The sequence below is a fragment of the Molossus molossus genome, unplaced genomic scaffold, assembly GCF_014108415.1.
Source record: "Molossus molossus isolate mMolMol1 unplaced genomic scaffold, mMolMol1.p scaffold_m16_p_10, whole genome shotgun sequence".
Taxonomy (NCBI): Eukaryota; Metazoa; Chordata; class Mammalia; order Chiroptera; family Molossidae; genus Molossus; species Molossus molossus.
The window spans coordinates 67,004,670-67,026,215 of record NW_023425345.1 but is presented as its reverse complement, the minus strand read 5'-3'; the positions used below and the strand labels follow the sequence as shown (position 1 = coordinate 67,026,215).

The 21,546-nt window shown below is 36.7% G+C and overlaps 1 protein-coding gene across 2 annotated transcripts in view; it reads left to right on the top strand.

The window, feature by feature from the left end:
• The window catches only part of MSRB3 (methionine sulfoxide reductase B3), a 170,322-nt gene that overhangs the window by 94,210 nt on the left and 54,566 nt on the right, over nt 1–21,546 (top strand). For both annotated transcript variants that reach the window (XM_036250649.1, XM_036250648.1), the window contains one exon: nt 4,828–4,856. In XM_036250649.1, the coding sequence (XP_036106542.1) occupies nt 4,828–4,856 (29 nt within the window). The remainder of the gene's footprint in view (nt 1–4,827; nt 4,857–21,546) is intronic.

The window sequence follows — 21,546 nt, the reverse complement described above, 5'->3', positions numbered from 1 at the left end:
TTGTAAGTTTTAGTTTCAGAGTTTTTTATTTTTTATTTATTTTTTACCCTTACCTGAGGACATTTTTTCCATTTTTTGTTCAGGTAGAGTGGGAGGGAGAGAGAGAGAGAGAGAGGAGAGAGAGAGAAACATCGACGTGAAAGGGACACATCGAGTGGCCGCCACCCACATGGCCCAACCAGGGCTGTGGACAAACTGCAACCGAAGTACATGCCCTTAGCGGGAACCGAACCCAGGTCTCTCTGGACCGCAGGCCGACGGTCTAACCGCTGAGCCAAACTGACCAGGGCAGTTTCAGACTTTTTTAATGTGACGGTATTATTACAACTGTTTTGACAAGACTCCAAAATAATAGTGGATTAAACATGGTCACAGTTGGGATTGACGTGGCACTACCAGTGTGTGTATACCTTTGGCCCAAGGGGGGGGGGGCCAAAGGCTGTTGCTCTATCAGCATCTCTCTCATGATCTATGAGCTCTACCTCCGCTGCTTCGGCTGCTGGACTCACATCTACATTCCAGTCTTGGGTAGAAGAGAGGAAGAAGGGGAGGGGTGCATAACTAAGGGCACGATTCATATGTTCTACACATCACTTCTGTTTGTATCCTTTTTAAAATTATATATTTTTATTTTATTTTTATTTTTTGTTAATCTTCACCCGAGGATATTATTCCATTGATTTTTAGAGTAGGAGGGAGGGTGGGTGGAAGGCAGGGAAAGAGAGAAAGAGAAACATCAATGTGAGAGAGACATATCGATTGGTTGCCTCCTGCATGACCCTGACCAAGGCTGGAGAGCAAACCTGCAACCCAGGTATGTTCCCTTGACTGGAATTGAACCTGAGACCCTTTGGTCTGTGGGCCGAAGCTCCAACTCAGTGGTTCTCAACCTTCCTAATGCCGCAACCCTTTAATATAGTCCCTCATGTTGTGGTGACCCCCAACCATAAAATTATTTTCATTGCTACTTGATAACTGTAATTTTGCTATTGTTATGAATCACCATCAGAAATATGTGTTTTCCAATGGCGTTAGGCAACCCCTGTGAAAGGGTCTTTCGACCCCCAAAGGGGTCGCGACCCACAGGTTGAGAACTGCAGCTCTAACTGCTGACCAAGCCAGCCAGGGCTGTTTGTATCCTTTTGACAAGAACTTAGTCACATGGGTACAACTAGCTATAGGAAAGCTGGGAAAAAGTATCTTACCTAGGCAGCCATATACCCATCTAAAACTCAGAGATTCTATTTCTAAAATTAAAAAGGGGAGAAATGGAAGTAGGAAGACAGTAACAGTTTATGCTGTATTTGCCATCTTTCGGCTATTGTCAAAGAAACTGATTGAATAGGTTTAAGTTTAAATGTAAGTATGAGATCAAGGGCTAAAATGGGTTTCTGTGGAGACAACTGCATTTATGCATCTTATACCCTATATAACCTCATTTTATGCATTTTTAATCTCCTTACCTCTAACATAATATACTACTGAAAATGAGCACCTAAGAAATGTGTTTGGAATGAATGAATGCTTGCTTGTCTTGTATAATCTGCATCGTGTGAATTCTTTTTCATACTTGCCATTTGTTTGTTTCTATTTATATTTACTTATTTTCTTAAAGAGGATTTATGACTAGAGATTAGTCCATGATATGTACAGGAGTACCTTGTGTCCCTGTGTATGTAAATGGGTGTATGTGAAATCTGATAGAAACGTGAATGAACTTATACACATAGAGTCAATTTTCCCTACCTCTCAAACTGATGGTATTAACTTCAATTGTTGTTTTTTTTGTTGTTGTTGGTGTTGTTTATAAACTTATCTTTATTGTTGCATATATTACAGATGTACCCCCTTCTTTCCCCCATTGACCCCCTTCTCCCCACTCCCGCCCCCCTCCTGCCTTTCCCCACACTGTTGTCTGTGTCCATTGGTTATGCATATATGCATATAAGTTCTTTGGTTTATTTCTTCCCAACCCCCACTCCCCTTCCCTTTGAGGTTTGTTAGTCTAACAACCAATTTGTACTTCTTAATCCCTTCACCTTTTTCACCCATTTCCCCAACTCCCCTCCCATCTGGCAACCAACAAAATGTTCTCTGTATCTATGAGAATATTTCTGTTCTGCTTGTTCATTTTGTTTGTAAATTTGATTGTCGATAGATAGATATTTATTGTCATTTTGGTTGTTTATATTTTTGTAATAGTTTCCTCCAGTCCTTTTTTAAAAAAAAATTATTTATTTATCTATCTATTTATTTATTTATTTAGGTACGTGCCCCTGGTGGGAACTGAACCTGGGACTCTCTGGTCCGCAGGCCGATGTGCCAACTGTTGAGCCAAACTGGCCAGGGCTGTTTGTTCATATTTTTGATCTTCTTTTTTTTTTTCAAGAAGACCCTTCAACATATCATATAATAATGGTTTGGTGGTAATGAACTCTTAGTTTTTTCTTGTCTGGGAAACTCTGTATGTCCATCAAGTCTAAATGATAGCTTTGCAGGATAGAGTAATCTTGGTTGTAGGTCCTTGCTTTTCATCACTTTGAATATTTCTTGCCACTCTCTTCTGGCCTGCAAAGTTTTGTTTAAGAAATCGTCTGAAAGTCTTATGGGAGCCCCATTGTAGGTAACGGACTCCTTTTCTCTTGCTGCTTTTAAGATTCTCTCTCTGTCTTCTACTATTTGCATTTTGGTGATGATGTGTCTTGGTATGGACCTCTTTGGATTCATCTTGTTTGGGACTCTTTGTGCTTCCTGGACTTGTATGTCTGTTTCCTTCACCAGGTTAGGGAAGTTTTCTGTCATTATTTTTTCAAATAGATTTTTAATTTTTTTCTCCCTCTCTCTTCTCCTTCTGATACCCCCGTAATGTGAATGTTGGTATGCTTGAAGCTGTCCCAGAGGCTCTATACACTATCCTCATTTTTTGGGATTCTTTTTTCTTTTTGCTGTTTTGATTGGGTGTTTTTTTGCTTCCTTATATTACAAATTGATGGTTTGCTTCTTGGCTTCACCTACTCTACTATTGATTCCCAATGAAATATTCTTTATTTCAGTTAGTTCATCCTTCATTTCCGACTGGTCCTTTTTTATGCTCTTGATGTTCTCACTAAGTTCCTCAGAGGTCTCCTTAAGTTTTTTGAAGTTCTCACTAAGTTCCTTGAGCATTTTTATAACCAGTGTTTTGAACTCTGCATCTGATTGATTGCTTATCTCCATTTTGTTTAGTTTTTTTCCTGGAGTTTTGTTCTTTTCTTTCATTTGGGACATCTTTCTTTGTCTTTTGACTGCCTCCCTGTGTTTATTTCTATATATTAGGTAGAGTTGCTATGTCTCCTAGGCTTCCTAGGGTGGCCTATTGTAGTAGGTGTCCTGTAGGGTCCAGTGGCACAGCCTCCCTGGTCATCACTGCTGGGCCCTTGTGGTGCAAGTCTCATGTGAACTGTACACCCTTCTGTTGTAATTGAATCTTGACTGCAGTTGGCACGTCAATGGGAGGCATTTACTTAGGCTGATCAGCTGCAAGGACTGGCTGTACCCACTGACCACTGATCTCTAACTATCTTGGAGGATTAGCTGTGCAGGGGCCTAACACACAGAGCAAGACTTACTTTAGCATGGCTCTGGTACCCACTGAGTCCACTCCTTGAGTGTGTCACTTGTGGAGGTGGTTGGGTGGTAGTGCTTTGACATGGTCTGAAGCTGTCTACTGGGTGGTTATTGATAACTGTGGTTATAACAATAAATTTTTGTCCTTACAGTGATTGATTTTGTTTAAACATCAGGTGAAACTTTATTTGGGAATACTTGAGAAAATAAATTTTTATGACAAAAGAAGCTGCTTTTTGCTTATCCTCTCCCCCACTCCCCTTTGATGACTTCTCTTGATGCTAATTTAGGTAAAGAAAGCTACCGCTTCCAAAAGTGCTTTGGTACCCTGGCATAATTTCAAAGAAATCTCCTTTCCCACTTAGTTAACTACATTTCCCTAGGAAAAAAAAATCTTCTGTCAATGTAACATCCTTTAACAGGACTCCTGCTGGCCGGTCCTTGTATCTTGGGGTGGCAGCTGTGAACATATATACTGTGGATTCTTAATGTGTGATATAAACCCGACTGGAGCATGCCCACTAATTGGTTTGAGAGTAGATATAGACAATGCTGTCTTAGAGGGGCTTGTGTAGATAGGCCTAGTCTCAGGGTTAATTCTGCTTGACAGCACACCAGCAGCATCTTGAGAGTAATTACCTAGCAGACGTTTTCCCACAGCTGAACGGAGAGCTTCAAAGGCTTCTGAATTTACAACCAGTATTAACCTATATCTGAAACATAATGTTCCCACAAGCGCTTGGATTTTTTTTCTCCTACTTATTAAACATATGGGGTTACTAGGTTCATTTACTCTGTGAAGAACTTAGTAAAAAATTATTTGGTGTTGAATAATTAAAAATCTTTAATAAGTCAAGAGGATAGTTTTAAATTTTTTTATTGTTTTATTATATTACTGAAACAAGTTAATTTGTAGAGACTGAGTGCTTTTTTAAAAAAACATAATTTACCTTTTTTCTCTCAAAAACAAACTAAAAAGTTAATATCTTTTCCATACTGTGCTATCTCTATGGATATGTGCATGTTTAGGGGACGTAAGGTAATGCATGCATTTAAAATGGTTAAAATAAACATATATTTACACTTAAAAACCTAATTTACTTGTTGACCATTGTACTGAAATTTGTGACTATTGCATCTACCCCCCACCCTCTCCATAAAATAACAGTTATTCTTTAACAAGCAATTTTTATATTGTAAAAAATGTCTTTCCCTTTGCAGGTCAGAAACCAAATTTGACTCTGGTTCAGGTATGTTTACATTAATAATGTTATTCTGAGTATATTTTATTTACATTATTCTCTGAGGAGTAATTCATCAGATCAAGAACCATTTTGATTTTAAACAGACGAGGCAGTCTCTTTTCAAAACATGAACCCCACCTCAAAGCAGAGCTCTTAGCTGCTTGGAATCATAACTTGAGATGTTCACTCTGGGATTCTTGATAGTTCTGCAATAAGCATTAAATGCTCTCTATCTGCAGTTTCATTTTAAAAGCAGAGGTGAGGGTTGTACTTAATCATTGCACAAAATAGGATATTAGTCTCTCAGTGGACAAAGCATCCTGAATAATATGAAGATTCTCTGCAAGTGACTTGTCATCAAATGTAGGTAATAGATACATCTAATTCAGCAAACTATAAAGAGTTTTAGCCAATAGTAATAGATATTTGTCTATGACTTACTTTTTGTTTTGTTCGGGGTGGGGGCGGGTAATGGAAAACTAAGGTCACCTTAAGCCATTATTTTGTATCTATCAAGACAAAATTCACATGTTCACAAACGGTGGCATATCAGCCTCATTGTTAGGTTTTTATTCTCATTAAGGATGAATGTTGCCATATAACCCTATGTTTCATTGTGTCTTTATGTCACTTGCTGAGGTTTGTGAGCTTCGGATTTTCTGATGATGTTTATAATTAAAGCTCAAAAATGACCTCATGTATGATGCAAAGGATTTATGCTCTTTAGTGAACTGTTAATAGATAAATAAACATTAATTTTCCATTCCAGGAGAAATAATTTGCAGAAAAAATATGTAACTTATTGAATTTAAGAGTGTAACATTTCTTCTCTTGTTTGAGTCCCATTATGTTTTAACTTTTTAAAAAAGGTTTTGTTTGTTATGTTCACAAGGGAACCAGTACTATTCTTTTTGATAGTGGTGTTAAGGAGCCAACATGCTTTTTTCTTCAAAGCTTATTCATTCTTTTATTGTATAGATGTATGAATTTCTCCAACTTGGTGAGACTCTAAATACAGAAGTCTAGACATCTCAGTTAACAATTTCACCTAATTTGAGAACTGTGATTCCAGAAATCTTTTCATTCTGTGTGTTCTTGGGCTTCTGAATTACATGTGATAAGCATTTCTGATTTATAATATCAACTATATGGAGACTAACGGCGTGGTGGATTGTATCAACTATTTGACTCTTTAATTGATTTGTAGGAGGTGACTCAAAATAGGGTGAAAAATCTTTGTCATTTTTACTAGTTAAAATCTGTAAGTATAATAAAAATAAATGAATAAAAATTGATGAAGAATGAATTTTTACATAAAACTGCACGTCTTTTATCATTGCCAGTCACCAAATATTTATTAAGAACCAACTTTGTTATGATCTGATTTAATTCCTTAAACATCAAGCCAGAAACTGTTTTTAGGCTCTGGGATCTGGAATATAGCTTTTAAAAATGAAAAAGCCCACTAGGTTCATTTTGAAGGTAAAACCTGGAAATGGCGTACAAAACTGAAATATTAGGCAGCTATTGTCAAAGTCAGAAAATTTATTGTTAAATTCTCAAATCCAAATTTAAGTGTGCTGCTAAATTCCTATAGTGAAGGTTAGTATTTATTCTGAAAATAGTTATAACATCTGTACAGACACACATCTTTCACTCTTGTGACCAAAGATTTTGTTCATGATTCTGATTTTTTTCAAGTCCTGATTTTTTTTAATGTCCATCAAGGACAACATCTGCATGTCTTTGAAAACTATAAAGTTCTGTACTCTGAAAAATCTTATGAGGAATACTGATTAAAAGTTTATTTATTTTTAAAATTTTGAGTTTAAATATGTTGTGGAATCTAGGTGGTTTCAAATTAAAAAACGATTATTATTTTTTCTTATAAACTCTTTTAGCTTACTATCTATTGAATGAAGGAATCATGACAAAGAAAGTTAGAAATGCATTCTTTGGCTTTCTATATCCTGCAAATTTTGGTTAGAAATAAGGTAGCATATTGGAACAATTAAATGTATGACTTTAATAGGTTCAGATTCTCTATTGTTCATCAAATACAGAAAATAAACTAACTCTGTTTAATGTTATATACAGCTGTAACAGTGTTCCTGACCATGTAAGATTTTTAAGTGAAGGAAGATGCCATCTTACTAAGGAAAAGAAACCCTTAAAAATAAATACTATGGTCAATGACTAGCCATAAAGGAAAGTATTTCAAAGTAAATTTATACACACACACACACACACACACACACAGAGCATTTTTTCTTTTCAAGTAAAGAATCCAACTTATGCAAAGCTTATTATACATTTGCAGTTTGTGTAAAAGAGTTTCAGGCTGTGGAGTCAGATTTAGAAGGAAGGAAGGAAAGTTGTCATTGTCAGCACATGGTAAAAAATGTCAGTTGTTGAATATATACCAAAATGATCAACCTAGAACGTGATTTAAATTTGTCTTATTAAAAATGTGTCAATTTTTGTCTTCAAAACCAAATCCATAGATAAAATTTTTTTTTTTTCAGTTTCAAAAAATGCTTGTGATAAAACATATCAACTAGACGACACAGTATAATGAGTACCAATAATTATGTAGATTTTACTATTGGTAATAATTTGCTGTATTTGTTCCACTTTTTTTTGCTTGAAATGTTTTAAAGTAAAATACATACATTTCATGTGATAATTAAAACCTGGAAATTATAGATTGTCTTGATTTATTGAAAGAGATCAATTAATTTTTTGAGATTTTTATCTATCTCCAAAATTTGGGTCACATACACATTCTTATGGAAAGACTGTGGCATTATTATGTCCACATTCAGTGAGAGAGACGAAAGCTGGCCAAGGCCAGCGGGGCTCAGTTGGTAGGCAGCGTCCTGTGCACTGCAACGCTGTAGGTTCAGTTTCCAGTCAGAGTGCATGCCTGGGTTTGGGGCTGGATCCCTGGTAGGGGGCATGCTCTGCCCCCACATTGAGGTCTCTCTCTCTTTCCCCCTCCCCCTTTCTCTCTCTCGAAAACAATCAGTAAAAATATTTAAAAATAAATAAATAAAGAGCTGAAAGTTATTTTTGTGGTGAAAGTTAAGAAAACCTCAACCAGAAGGCAGAGATTTTCTGACCTGGGAATTCAAGGAATATTCTATTGTTGATTAATTTGACTTAAACTTTAGTTGCCATCTAGCTGTGTCCTCTATCTACTGTGTTATATACTGATTAAACTCCATTTCTGTTGGTTTAGTATAACTCAATCAGTTGTCTAAAGTTTTTGGCTTTGCCAGTTGAGAGCACTCTTTCTAAAGGAGTTTTTAAAAGGTTTCCATTTTAATGCTGTTTCCTCGTTGATGTATTAGTGCTGCTTGCCTAGGAGTGCGTGTAGTTGGTGACTTTACTAATAGAGTAAAACAGACTTCCTTTTATGTTCAGAAGTAGCAAGAAGCTGTGCTCTTCTCCCCACCTCCCAAGAAGGGAAGTTAGTTGATGCTGGAGGAAGCAGAGCATCGAGTTTAATGTAGTGATTAAACATGAAAGCCATATATCAAATCTCAGGAGAAACATGCTTTTGAAAGAGGCAGAGAACTGTGGAGCATATTGCATGGTAGGCTATGTAAACAGAGCCCTAGAGGTCAGTGTGTGGATGCAAACCAATTAAATAAAGAACTCACTGGCTTTGCTTTCTATCACTTGGATGGGGAGGACCACAAGTTAACTTGTGCAGGGTTGAAGTGTAAACTTTGCTTGAATAAGCTAGGCACCTTTAAACTTCATTAACTCTTTCCATTCACTAACAGGTTTTTTTGTTTGTTTGTTTTTGTTTTTTAATTTAACCCAAATCCCTAGGAAGTTAAAAACAAAAACATATATATGCTCTGTTGGCCTTTCTGTACATACCCATCAGCAAAAGTGCTGGTGATGAGCAGAATAGAAGAGAATGCAAAGGATGAACTGCTGAAAAGACCCGAGTTGGCTGTGTAGTCAGATTTCAAGAACATGCACATGTCTTTTAGAAACAACCCATTTGGAAAAGCAGAGCTCTTGCAGAATAACTGAAAAAAGATGTTCTACTCTTCTGAATTCTGAGTATGAAACAAAGATATGGTCGGAATTTACTAGTCACTACATAACATCAGGATATTGTTATTTCTGTTCTATTAAGAGTTTTCTGACCAAGAAAAACCTGAAGCCTGTAACTGTGTGTTCAGGGGTGCCTGGTGTCTAATTCTGTGGTCCTAACCTTCTCAGGCAATGTTTGAGTGAGAAAATGAAATACCAAGTTAAATGGTATAGTTTCATGGTCCATAAACATTCCAAACAAAGATTTTTTTTCCCCCCTGAACTAACATGACTAGAGTCATGTTGGCTCAGAATGTGAATAAGCTTATGTTTAGTGCTTGTTGATTCTGGGCTGCTTGGAACAGGTATACTAAGGAAATGGACTCATGGAACATACCAACTGGAAGGTATAAAATTTCATGAAAGCAAATTATGGAGGATTAAGAAACCTAATGAGCATGGTTTAGTGTGGAGAGTGGAGGAGGGAGCTCTCTATTAAATAGAGCCCAAGAGTGTACAAGGTTAGAAGATCCTAAAAGACACCATAATGAAAGGCACAACAGAATATAATTATCCTGAAGGGGGGAAAAAAACCCCCAGTACAAAAAAGCAGCTAGTGTCGCTTTTAAGATCTGTAGTTAAAAAGGAATCGACACTAGGGCAAGGAAATCAAAGAATGTAATCAGTTAAAGCTTGAGGCAAAAACATCAGGGCCAGTGACAAATAAAGTAGGCTGATAATGCTGGTCACTAAGTTGAAGGGAAATAAAGAATTTGCATATAGTAGAACCTGAGTTTTGAAAGTTTATAAGTAAATGAGACAATCTACCTAACATAGTAAGCCTTTCTCAAGAAATATTTACATGGAAAACATTTTCAGGTCTTAAAAATGCGAGAATATGTTGACAATACTTTTTAATTGTTACAACTCAATTTTGTCATTTTAAATTTAATTGTGGAGGTCCCATAACAATGAAGAACACGGAAATAAAATATAAATCAGTATAAGAATATTAAAATCTGTCTTTGGGCATCACTCACTAATTGAAATGACTATTCATGAATTCAACACGTATTTATTAAGGAACACTATATGTAGCGCTTACAGCTGTGAACAGGGCAGACCAGTCCCTTCTCATCGAATTTTACAGCTAGTTGGTCTATTATATAAATTCACATGGATTTCTTAACACATTTAGCAGAGAAGGGGTAACAAGGTTAAATTTAGAACCAGGTGGTGAATTAAATCTTGATATTTAAACGTAAACTAGTGTATTTTAGACTTTGACAAATTCACCTTTCTTTACTTTATTCAAACCATATCACTTGTTTTCCATGTTGACTTTTAAGGGAATGGCCTAATAATGCTAATGATTGGTGTGTAATTTTTCTATACCTTGTAATAAGGAGTGACAGTTCACATTTGATTATCATTAAAGGAGATTAACAAAGAACAATGGCAAATGTTTGCGAATACTGTTCTCTTCTTCACATTCATTCATTCGTTTGTTCACTTATTCTTTCACTGGATCCTATTCAAGGTTGGCCTGAAAAATCAGGCAACCGTCTCTGTAACAGTCTTACTGGATTGGGTAGAAACAAGCGGAGAGGACAAAGCCCTTCATCTCCTTTCATAAACTAATTTAAAGACCAGGAAGCAGCAAGGCATAGTGGCTAAGTGCAGAGGTTTGGGATCAGATAGGTCTAAATGAAGCCTATCCTTCTAATAATCTTCTATTGTTTTCTTGAATTTCATGTACACATTATGTCACAAACTTAAATTTTGTATTTTTTCCTTCTAATTTAGAATTAGAGCATTAAAAGCTGTGAATTTTCTTCATTCACTCCTTAGCTGAATCCCAGTATTGTATTTTAAATAGTAGTTTTGATTTTCTTTTGGACACATGATTATTTAGAAAAGTGTCCAAATTTTTCTACTTTCTACTTTTGTTAGTAATTTTTAGTTGCATTGTTTGGTGGTCAAAAAATGTGGCCTTACTGCTTTTTAGTAAGCCTATTATTCAGTACTTATTCAAGTTTGTACGTGCGTGTGTGTGTGTGTGTGTGTGTGTGTGTGTGTGTCTTTTTAGCTAATATGTATTATTTTTTCAACTCTTCTGTGGGTGATTTGAAAACTATATTCTCTGCAATGTAAAGGGTTTGATGCATATTTACTGGATCATCTTGATTCCTGATTTATATAATCATTTATTGGTTTCTATTTTATCTGACTAGAACTGTGAGGAGAGAGTCTGTCAATCAGTATTCTTTTCTTTTTTACCTGACTCTAACTCTTTAGGTGTTGCCATCCCTGTGTTGTCAGCTCCGTGTACTCTCTATCCTCCGGTACTAGTCTCTTGCTTGGATCATGCATTGCACATGTCTTCTTGTGAACATGATTCCAGATCAGGGCTCATGGGAATGAAGGCTGCTCAAAATAGGAAACTTATGTTCTAAATTTATATGTGAAGCAAGAAGTTGTTTTACCACCTGGAGATACCAGTGCTTTCTCTGTCCCTGTTGCCCTCAACACTACCCCACAGCTTTATAAAAAAAGAGGCTCTCAGCCATTATATCATGCAAATTGTTGTTTTCTCCTCTTAGCATCTTCCCCTATTCCTCCGTCTGTCTGGCAAGATTCTATTTCTCTCATAAGACTCAGCTCAAGCATTGCCCCCTCAAATAAATATAGCCTTCCTTAACATCTTCCCAGCAGTTAGTCATCCCTTCCTCTGTGCAAATATTGGATCTCATACTTACATTTGTTATGGCATTTATCCTCTTCTATAATTATTTTTGTGGATTTCTTCTTTCTTTCAATGTCTCTAAGTTTCTTGAAGGCAAGAACGATATTTTATCTTTATAAGTTTGGCATCTGATTTGAAATAATCCATCAATAAACAAAAATTCTATGAGTTTGGGAATCATGGTGTGTTCTGTTCCCCAGTAGAGGTAGGAATGCTTAACTAACGACCAGAGATTTATTCTCCCTTTTCGTAGTGTTGAGTTGTTGTTGGGAAGTAGCTAGTTGGCCAAGGATTACGATTTCCAGCCTCTTTGCATCCGTGAGGGGACATATGACTAGTTTTCCGAGCGGAGTTTGTGTCATTTCTGGGAGACTGGAATTAAGTGTCCAATATGCTTCCCCACATTTCTCTTCCTCTTCTGAGGTTACATTAAAGGTGCATGTTGAACATGATGGCATCAAAATATGGAAGGAGTCTGGATCCTAATTCATACTTGGAAGAGATCCACTCAGGAGAGTCCTCCATCAAAGAACATCGTCATAGGGTTTTATAGAGAGAGAAATAAAAATTTATTGTAATAAGCCACTGAGATTATACCATTGTTTATTATTGCAACTAGTGTTACATACCCTTAGCTAGCCCAGGGCCTAGAATACTCCCTGGCTAATAGTTGGTGTTCATTGATTATTGCTAGATAAATGACAAAAATCAGTGGCTAGGGATTATGTTATCTAACCTGAAGACGATTCTTTAAACTAAGAATCATAAAAATATATTATATTCTATATAATCACCTAGCCTATCAGCGATTATCACAATAATACAGTATAACAGTATCTCTAAAAGCGGTGACTTAGCCTTGACCGGATAGCTCAGCTGGTTAGAGCAACCACCAAGGTTGTAGGTTTGATCCCTGGTGAGGGCACATACAAGAATCTACCAGTTGCCCAGCCGGTGTGGTTCAATGGTTGAGCATTGACCGATGCACCAAGAGGTCACCGGTTCAATTCCCGGTCAGGGGCACATGCCCAGGTTGTGGGCCCAGTTTCCAGTGGGGGGCATGCAGGAGGTGGCCAACCGATGTTCTCTCTCATCGATGTTTCTGTCGCTCCCTCTCCTTTCCTCTCTCTCTAAAAAAATCAATAAAGAAAATAAAATTTTAAAGAAAGAAAAAAGAATCTACCAATGAATGCATAAATAAGTGGAACAACAAATCGATGTTTGTTTTTTCTCTTTCTCACTCTAAAATAAAAAAGAGAGGTGACTTAAAACAACAATAATTTATTCATGTTCACGTGTCTATGGGTTTGTTGGGAGTTGGCCAATATAAGCTGGTCACAGGTTGGGTCAAGGTCTGCTCCATGAGTCTTGACATTGATGATAAAAGAGAAGAGTGCAAGCCCAGCTACACAAGCCCATTTCAAGCCTCGTCTGCATCAGGTCTGGTCTACCAGCATCCCATTGGCCAAGAAAGTAAAGGAGAGGGGCAAGAACTGCTGAGTCACCTGGTAAATGGTGTAAGGATAGGAAGGAGAGACAAATAGGAGCCAGTAACTGAATCTACAACATTAGACTATCGTGTACTTAGGTCAGTTATTTAGTAAAAATATTTATAAGGTTAGAGTGATAAAATTTTTAAAGTGGGTCCAGTTCCTTCTTCGTAATTGCATTATTTGGTAACCTCACTGCAGAGGTGATATTACTGGATATATAATGAGGAAAATATTTGTATAATGCTTTATCATTTAAAAAGTGCTTTAGCCCAGCTGGTGTGGCTCAGTGGTTGAGCATCGACCCATGCACCAAGAGGTCGCCAGTTTGATTACAGTCAGAGCACATGCCCAGGTTGTGGGCCCAGTCCCCAGTTGGGGACATGCAGGAGGCGGCCAATCAATGTTCTCTCTCATCAATGTTTCTCTCTCTCTCTCTCTCTCCCTCTTCCTTCCTTTCTCTCTAAAATCAATAAAGAAAAGAAAAAAGTACTTTAATGGCCCTGGTCAGTTTGGCTCAGTGGTAGAGCATTGGCTCTCGGACCAAAGATTTGCGGTTTCAATTCCAGTCAATGGCAAATACCTCAGTTGCAGTTAGGTCCCCAGCCTTGATTGAGGTTTTGCAGAAGGCAACCAATTCATGTGTCTCTCTCATGTCAGTGTTTCTCTCTCTCCCTCTCTCTTTCTCTCTCTGTCCCTCCCACTCTATCTGAAGATAAATGGAAAAAATATCCTTGGGGAAGGATTAAAAAAAGAAAAAAATATATATATTTTGGAGATTCAAGTACTGTTTTGTTTTGTTGTTTTTTTTTATCCTCACCCGAGGACATTTTTCCATTTTTTGTTCAGGTAGAGTAGGAGGGGGAGAGAGGAACAGAGAGAGAGAGAAACATCGACGTGAAGGGACACATCGAGTGGCTGCCACCCGCACAACTGACCAGAGCCGGGGACAAAGTGCAGCCGAGGCACATGCCCTTAGCGGGAACCGAACCCGGGTCTCTCGGGACCGCAGGCCGACGCTCTAACCGCTGAGCCAAACCGGCCAGGGCTCAAGTACTGTTTTTTAATTAAGAACATAAGTAGCTAGATGGCCTATATGGTAATGAAATGTTGCAAATTAGTAATCTATTCTAGTTGCACTTTTTTGGTTTTGTTGAAATTAAAGATATATTTAATTGATATATATTAAAGACACATTCGATCAGCATTATATTTTCACACAATAGCATGCGGTAATGTTAAATAAGCGATGAGTGAATGAATGATAAATGAAATGTTGAGTTTTGCAAATAAATGTATTTTGCCATTTCAAAAATAATATAAAATATTATAAAAATGATATTTTCTCTAAAAATATGCCTATAGATGATCTTCATCCAAATCATTTACCATGGATGAAATAGCATTCTGTAAAAGGCGAGGGATGCAAAGGACAAGAAAATTCAGTAACAATAAACATGTTTTTAGGCAGAGAATAGCAACATAGAACAGCACTGCAAAGTTTCAAGATTTATAGCCTATCAGTAGTTTTTCCCCCAAAAAAACCCCCAAAACTTTAGGCTCTACAGCCAATCAAAAACAGAGTTTTGGGGTATTATTCTAACATATTAGATTTAAATTTGTTTCTATGCTGTAATATTCTATTAAAATCAACTCTGTTTTTCTCTTTGTTTTTGTATTCTAATAGTAAAATATGCTTTTACTGTATGAATGAAAGTGGCATTGAAACTCATTAAAATGTAATACATTAGTTATCTTTGTAGGCATTTTCTTCCCAAATTTATTGTGTTTTGTGATTGGCTTTATATTAAATTTTATCTATATATTTGCCTTTTAAATTATATTATATGAAAATTTATTCAATTTATTTTTTGCCATGACCATCTTAGTTAGCAGTATTCTTTAAAACATTGTCTAGATGTGGACTTCTGCTGATTTATTTACTGGGAAATTTGTTTTTTTTTGTTTTTTTAATCAGACATGACTGTCCTAAATTGTTCATTAGGTAAGAATTTTACAAACATTACTTACATTAGCGGTGATGGTGGAGCTGGAGAATACTGCGCCTTCTCCAAGCTGCCCGGCGAGAACCACCAATAGTGTGGTGGGACTTGTGGCCCTTTCCAAGGCCACGGCTCCAGCAGCCTGCAGATGTCAGCCCTCGCATCTCCCAGTGCTGGGGACTGGCTTGGTGACCCACTGGGTGTCAGGATTCCTTGGCATAGCTTTATGGAATGGATCAATGAGGATATCCTCAAAAAATGTGTATGTGGAATCTTCAACCCAGTAAGAATTCAGGACTCTCAGAGCCCCACAGTGGCATCCAGCTTGCTCCTCCGCAGCAGACTGAAGACTTCGCGCAAACTGGAGCTGGTTAACACCATGAAGGACAGGCTTGCCATAGGTCGCACTCCTAGGAACAGGGCATTTGTGGCCTCGGTGCACACGAATCCGATATATGACATAGCCTTGCTTGGCCTTGTATCCCGGCCTGCACACTTTATCGGGCCGGGTGGGGTGGGGCGTGGAGCGCAGGGAGCTGGCGGTACTGCCAGCAGCAAACGGAGAAGGAAGCGCATCACATGGGACTGCTGCTCCCTCCGTAGCTCCCTGACGCGCTTGTAAGCCGCGTCCTGGCTACTGATGGCTGCAGCCCCGCGGGCACGAAGAGCAACGAAGAGCCTTCTCCCAATTTGTTGATTTTTAAAATTTGAAACAATGTACTAATGTATTTATTTTTCTAGCATAAGATTTCGTTTTTTCACAATTGCAGGAAAATACTGTGTATCTAGAACTTAAAAATGCCTAGTTTCCAGTATATATGCTAATACATAAGAGAATAAAAAAAATTCCCCCCAAATCCACTGTTAAAATCATGTTAAATTTATTCATGATGAAATATAATTTTTTTTCCCCTGAGAGTGTCCTATGTAACACTAGTATGCATTTTATGTAACCTGAGAATTTTATAAACTGCCAAATATTGTCATGTCAGATAAGGAAGCAGATAAAACTACATATTAAGATGTTTGGTTAAAAAGATAGAACTATTTTTATGAATGAATAAATGACTAAAAGGGACATTTTACTGTCAAAATGAATACCATTTCATCAATTAGGAAGTTAAATGTAACTGTGTTCTATTCCACAGATTTTGTTGATTACACTATCAGGTAAAAGTAAAGCTTTGCACATTGCGTGGTGCTATTTGTAAATTATATATAATAACTTAGTATCTAACAGAAATAACTCTCTGCATAAAAATACTTTACTGCCCTGGCTGATTTGGGTCAGTGGTTAGAGCGTTGGCCTGTGGACCAGAGTCGTGGGTTCAGTTCCCACTAAAGGCATGTACCTCTGTTGCATGTCCCCGGCCCTGGCTGTGGTCGTGTGGGTGGCAGCCACTCAATGTGTCTGTCTCGCATTGATGTTTCTCTCTCTCTCTTCTCCCCTCTCTCCCTCCCACTCTATCTGATGATGAATGCAAAAACGTTCTCGGGTGAGGATTTAAAAAAAAACAATGTTTACTGTTAGGGTATTTTTATGTGATTATGATAACCATAAAAGACAGTCACCTCTCGCTGCTGCCTGTTTATTTTGTAGTTAACAGGGCCAAGGGAGGCTTTTGATTATCTTGTGCTTGAGTGCCTATACATATCAAGGAAGAAATAATCACAGACCCCAGTGTCAGGTTAATTATACAGTTGGTTTAACTGTTGATTCAACAGCTAGTTACTGTTCACAATATTTTAGTATTTGTAAACTTCTTGGCGGTATGGGTGACGATAAAGTGTTAATAAGTTAATATAGTTTTCCTATAGTACAAAATTACATAAATGAACAAAGAGCATTACTAATAGAATTATTTTAAATTTAAAGATATAGAGGTCAATAATAACCAACTTTATTACTTTATAGTTATGCTTCTAGCCCTAGCCGGTGTGCCTTAATAGTTAGAGTGTCGGTCCTCGTACCGAAGGATGGAGGGTTTGATTCCTGATCAAGGGCATGTACCTGTGTTGCAGGTTTGATTCCTGGTCCTGGTCGGGGTTTGTGCAGGAGGCAAAATGTGTCTCTCCTACGTTGATGTTTCACACCAACGCTTCTCTCTCTCGCTCTCTCTCTTTTCCTCTCTGTCTCTAAAAACAAGTAAAATAAAAATAAGTAAAAATAAAATAAAATTGCCTTTTAGAATTTCCCCAGTTTGAAAGTAATTAGATTAATTTTCATCTTTATCTTGTAACCAGTTTATACTTTTATATTCTCTCAAAAGTACTTCAAATTTGTATGTTAGAAATCTAAAATATCATGTCTTACTTCTATAAAATGATTGGTAGGAACTTACTTTTCTACTTTATTCTTCTTACTGCTAGATTTAATAATCTTTCTCTTTGAGCATAATTTTTCAAACAGGTTTTTTTTTTTCTTATTTCATATGACTCTTGATATATATGATGTCACCACACAAGTCACGAAGCTAGGTAACAAAGGATCAAGGCTTTTGCCCTGGCTCAGCAGTTAGAGCGTCAGCCTGTGGTCCAGAGAGACCCGGGTTCGGTTCCCGCTAAGGTCACGTACCTCGGTTGCAGTTTGTCCCCGGCCCCGGTTGGGGTTGTGTGGGTGGCAACCAGTCGGCTGTGTCTTGTCACGTCAATGTTTTTCTCCCTCTCTTCTCCCACTCTATATCAAGATAAATACAAAAATGTCCTCGGGTGAGGATTAAAAAAAAAAAGATCCAGGCTTTGTATTTCATCTGTTATCTGCATTTCTCACAAAGAGTCACTGTAATGGGTTTATATGGCATTATCAGAAACAGAAAAACTGTGGTTTAGAAAGGTTTTAATCTGTTTCAAATAATTTAACAGGGCAATATGGTAAAAGTGACATGATTAATGACTGAAGAAGATTAAAATATTTTCACATTCTGTTTTTAATGACTGCTATCTTAAATTTTTCTAAAATTTATAACAAGTAAAATATTACAGGAAAAATATATCATTCATAATTCACTTGAAGTTGTGTTCTACCTTATCAAATTGTGCCTGCTTTTTAACCAAAGCGGCATAAATTAAAAACAAATTTTAATGAAAACATTGCTTTTGTACTATTCCTAAATACATTAATCAAAGTGTTAATACTTATTAGGTTCCGCAGAAAAGAGCTAAGATTATTGTTTTCAATTAGACAGGGTAGCCCTTCAGTCAGTATGTAATTTTTAAATTTATCTTTACAAGTAGGCAGATCATAATTTAGAAAGTTTAACTATAAATGCTTTATATGTGTATAAGTAGGTGGCAAGTATAACTATTAATGTTGGAGTTTTGCCCATTGATTCTAGTTGTTCTGTCTTTTTTATCCAGAGATAATGATGTGTATTTAGTCTCTGTCATATTTACCTAGAGGAAGTCTTTTTAATCCCTCATTTTTCTCCTTTACTGAGGTTATATGTAAATACTACATAAAATGGCAAATGGAAGAAAGTCTGTTTTGTCTAAAGATACCAGTCATCTTAAACAAACACATCAGTCTGTCTTTGAAAGCACAATGATATGAGTTTTGTTTGGTGGGAGAGGAGGAGGATGGATAAGACCAAAGCAAAATATGTTGCAAATTATATGAACTGTTATTAAACCCCTTTAAAAGCTGGATACATTTTTCTGATTGTGTGGATTTAAGGGAATCACTGCACCCCACCCCCACACTGTTTCATTGCTTCCGAACTCCCGTCGCCAGTGGCATACTGTATTTATGGGCGTTTGCACTGAATTCTGACAAATTTGAAGCTAACCTTTTAATCAGATATCTTATAGCACAATTTTCTAGAAAGCCAGGTATGTGAATTTATAGTTCCATATAGGAAAAGGAAGTATGTTACTATATTTATATCTAATTTTGAAATCTCACAAAATGGAATAAAATAACTTCATTTAACTTCCTATGCTGTGAAGGCTTTAGGCACAGAGGCCCTGTTTAATTCCTCTGTTATATTTATCCCCAGCACTAAACCCAGGGAGACCACAAGTGATGACTGAATAAATGTCTGCTAAGCTAACACTAAATGAATTCATCTTTTTTTTCCCTTAATTTATTTTTTTAATCCTCATCTGAGGATATGTTTATTGATTTTAGAGAGAGAGGAAGGGGGAGAGAGAGAAACAGAAAGAGAGAGAAGCATTGATGTGAGAGAGAAACACCCATGGCTTGCCTCCCATACATGCCCCGCTCGGGGTCAAATCCACAGCCTAGGTATGTGCCCTGACGGGGGACCAAACCCGAGACCTTTTGGCGTAGGGGGCGACACTCCAACTTACCGAGCCACCTGGCCGGGGCCAGATGAATTCATCTTTAATTTCTTATATTTGCTCACTTATGTTTATTATGAAAAATAATCTATTTGGTATTGTTTCTGCTGTCTTTTTGTCTCTTCACGACGTTGTCCTTTTCTTTCCTTTTTCCCTTTGGATGGATTGATTAAATTTTTACTCTTAAGAAATCTTACAGTTTGAAGTGAAACATACTATTTCTTATCTGTCTGCCATTTAATTTTAAGAAACATAATTGACCTTGTATTTTTCTGCTAATGTTGGAAATTCATTAAAATCTGTAACTTATTTCTACTTCTCCTGATATAAGAACTTGAGTACTTTCAATTTGTCTCTGACCCCTATGCCCTTAGACTGCTTCCAATCTGGAATTTTTGTAATACTTCTCATTATGCTGCTGCAGAACATTTCTGGAGAATTCCATTAAGCATTACAGCGACATTGTTAACTACTGTTTACACGGAACTATTTAATTTTACCTCATTATTTATTCATCGATGTTCCTTAGGTCCTGATCATTCTTAGATCTATTTTTCATTTTGTAGTAGTACTTCTTTAGGTGTTTTCTCAGAAACTGTTTTAGATAGCAAACTGTGAGTTACTTCATACATAGATTATTTATTCACACTTCTCTTGATATCAAAAAGGATTTAAGGCAAAAGACACACACCATTGTGTGTTTATTCTCCAAGTGCAAAGATCTGTGGAGAGAACTTACATAACTCTAAGATCTCACGTGTGCTTCCATTAGGGGTGGACTTTTTATTTTTCTTTCAAATGTTAAACTTTTTTTATAGATATGCTTTGAATTTAGTTTATAATTCATATGCTAAGAATATCCTCTTGGAGGATAAAAAAGGAATTTGTTAGTTAAAATACAGTTTAAAATACTTTGAAAATTACTTAATGAGCATCTTCCTATGTAACAAATGTCCAGTATTGAGGAGGAACATTAAATACACTACTTGGTTAAATGTATTAAAATATATGTTTCATGTTATAGCTTATATTTGGCTTTTATAATTTTGAGTTTTGCTTTTAAGTATGTATTTAAATTAAAAGCACAAGAAGTACATTTTAAAGATATAATATCATCTTGATCAAATTGGAGTACAAATAACAGCACTTTTTAAACGTCATTATCTATTTTTGGATAATTAGATAAATTAACAACACGTTAGAGCAATTCAAGGAATGAGAGGATTTTGCTTTGTTTTTCTAGTTCACAGAGATTAATGTGGCAAAGACCTTTCATGTCAGTTTTGTTGTAAGGGAAAGAATAGAATTATCTGTTATGTAGATATGTGTACCTTTAATATAGACGATATTTCCTGATATTTCTCAGTCTTATCTCATTATTTCAACTTACGGGTTTATTTATGTAAGGCTATTGCAGAGTTAATGGATGACAGGATTATAGTGCAACATCAGTATCTCACTTTAAAAGCATTCAGGGAGTGAGTTTGACACAACAAAGAATGTAGTTTGAGAATAAAGGGCAACGAACAAAGGGAAATAAGGGGGGAATTTGGCCATGTGAATAAATAAAGGTTTGCATATTTTAAAGACTTTTGAGTTTACTGTGACATAGCCTGCCAAAAAAACGGTGCCAATTTATACTCTCACCAGCTATATATAATTGTTTTTTTGTTTTCTGGCTGCATTGACCAACTCTGAGTATTATTTTCTTTACCTGTCTGATAGGTGAACAGCAGAATCTTATTGTTTTAATTTGCACTTTTAACGACTAGAGAGATTTAACATTTTTGTGCTAAGTATTATCCATCAGTGATCGTTCTTTTTTATGAATTGCTTATTAACTTTTCTGTTACTTTCTCAGTGAGGCCAGGGCTTGAGGCAGACACTGTCGTTTGGATCCTGGCCCTAACTTTTAAGCACTGTGCATTTTGGGTCAAATACTGTAATCTGTCTGAGCCTAGTTCTTTATTTCTAAAGCAAGAATATTTATAATTATAATACCTACCTCAATGTTGTGAGGACTAAATAAAAAACATATGTGAAACACTTAACCAAGTGCTTGGTACATATCAACGACACTGCTGCTGGTGAAAAACAGGGACAAT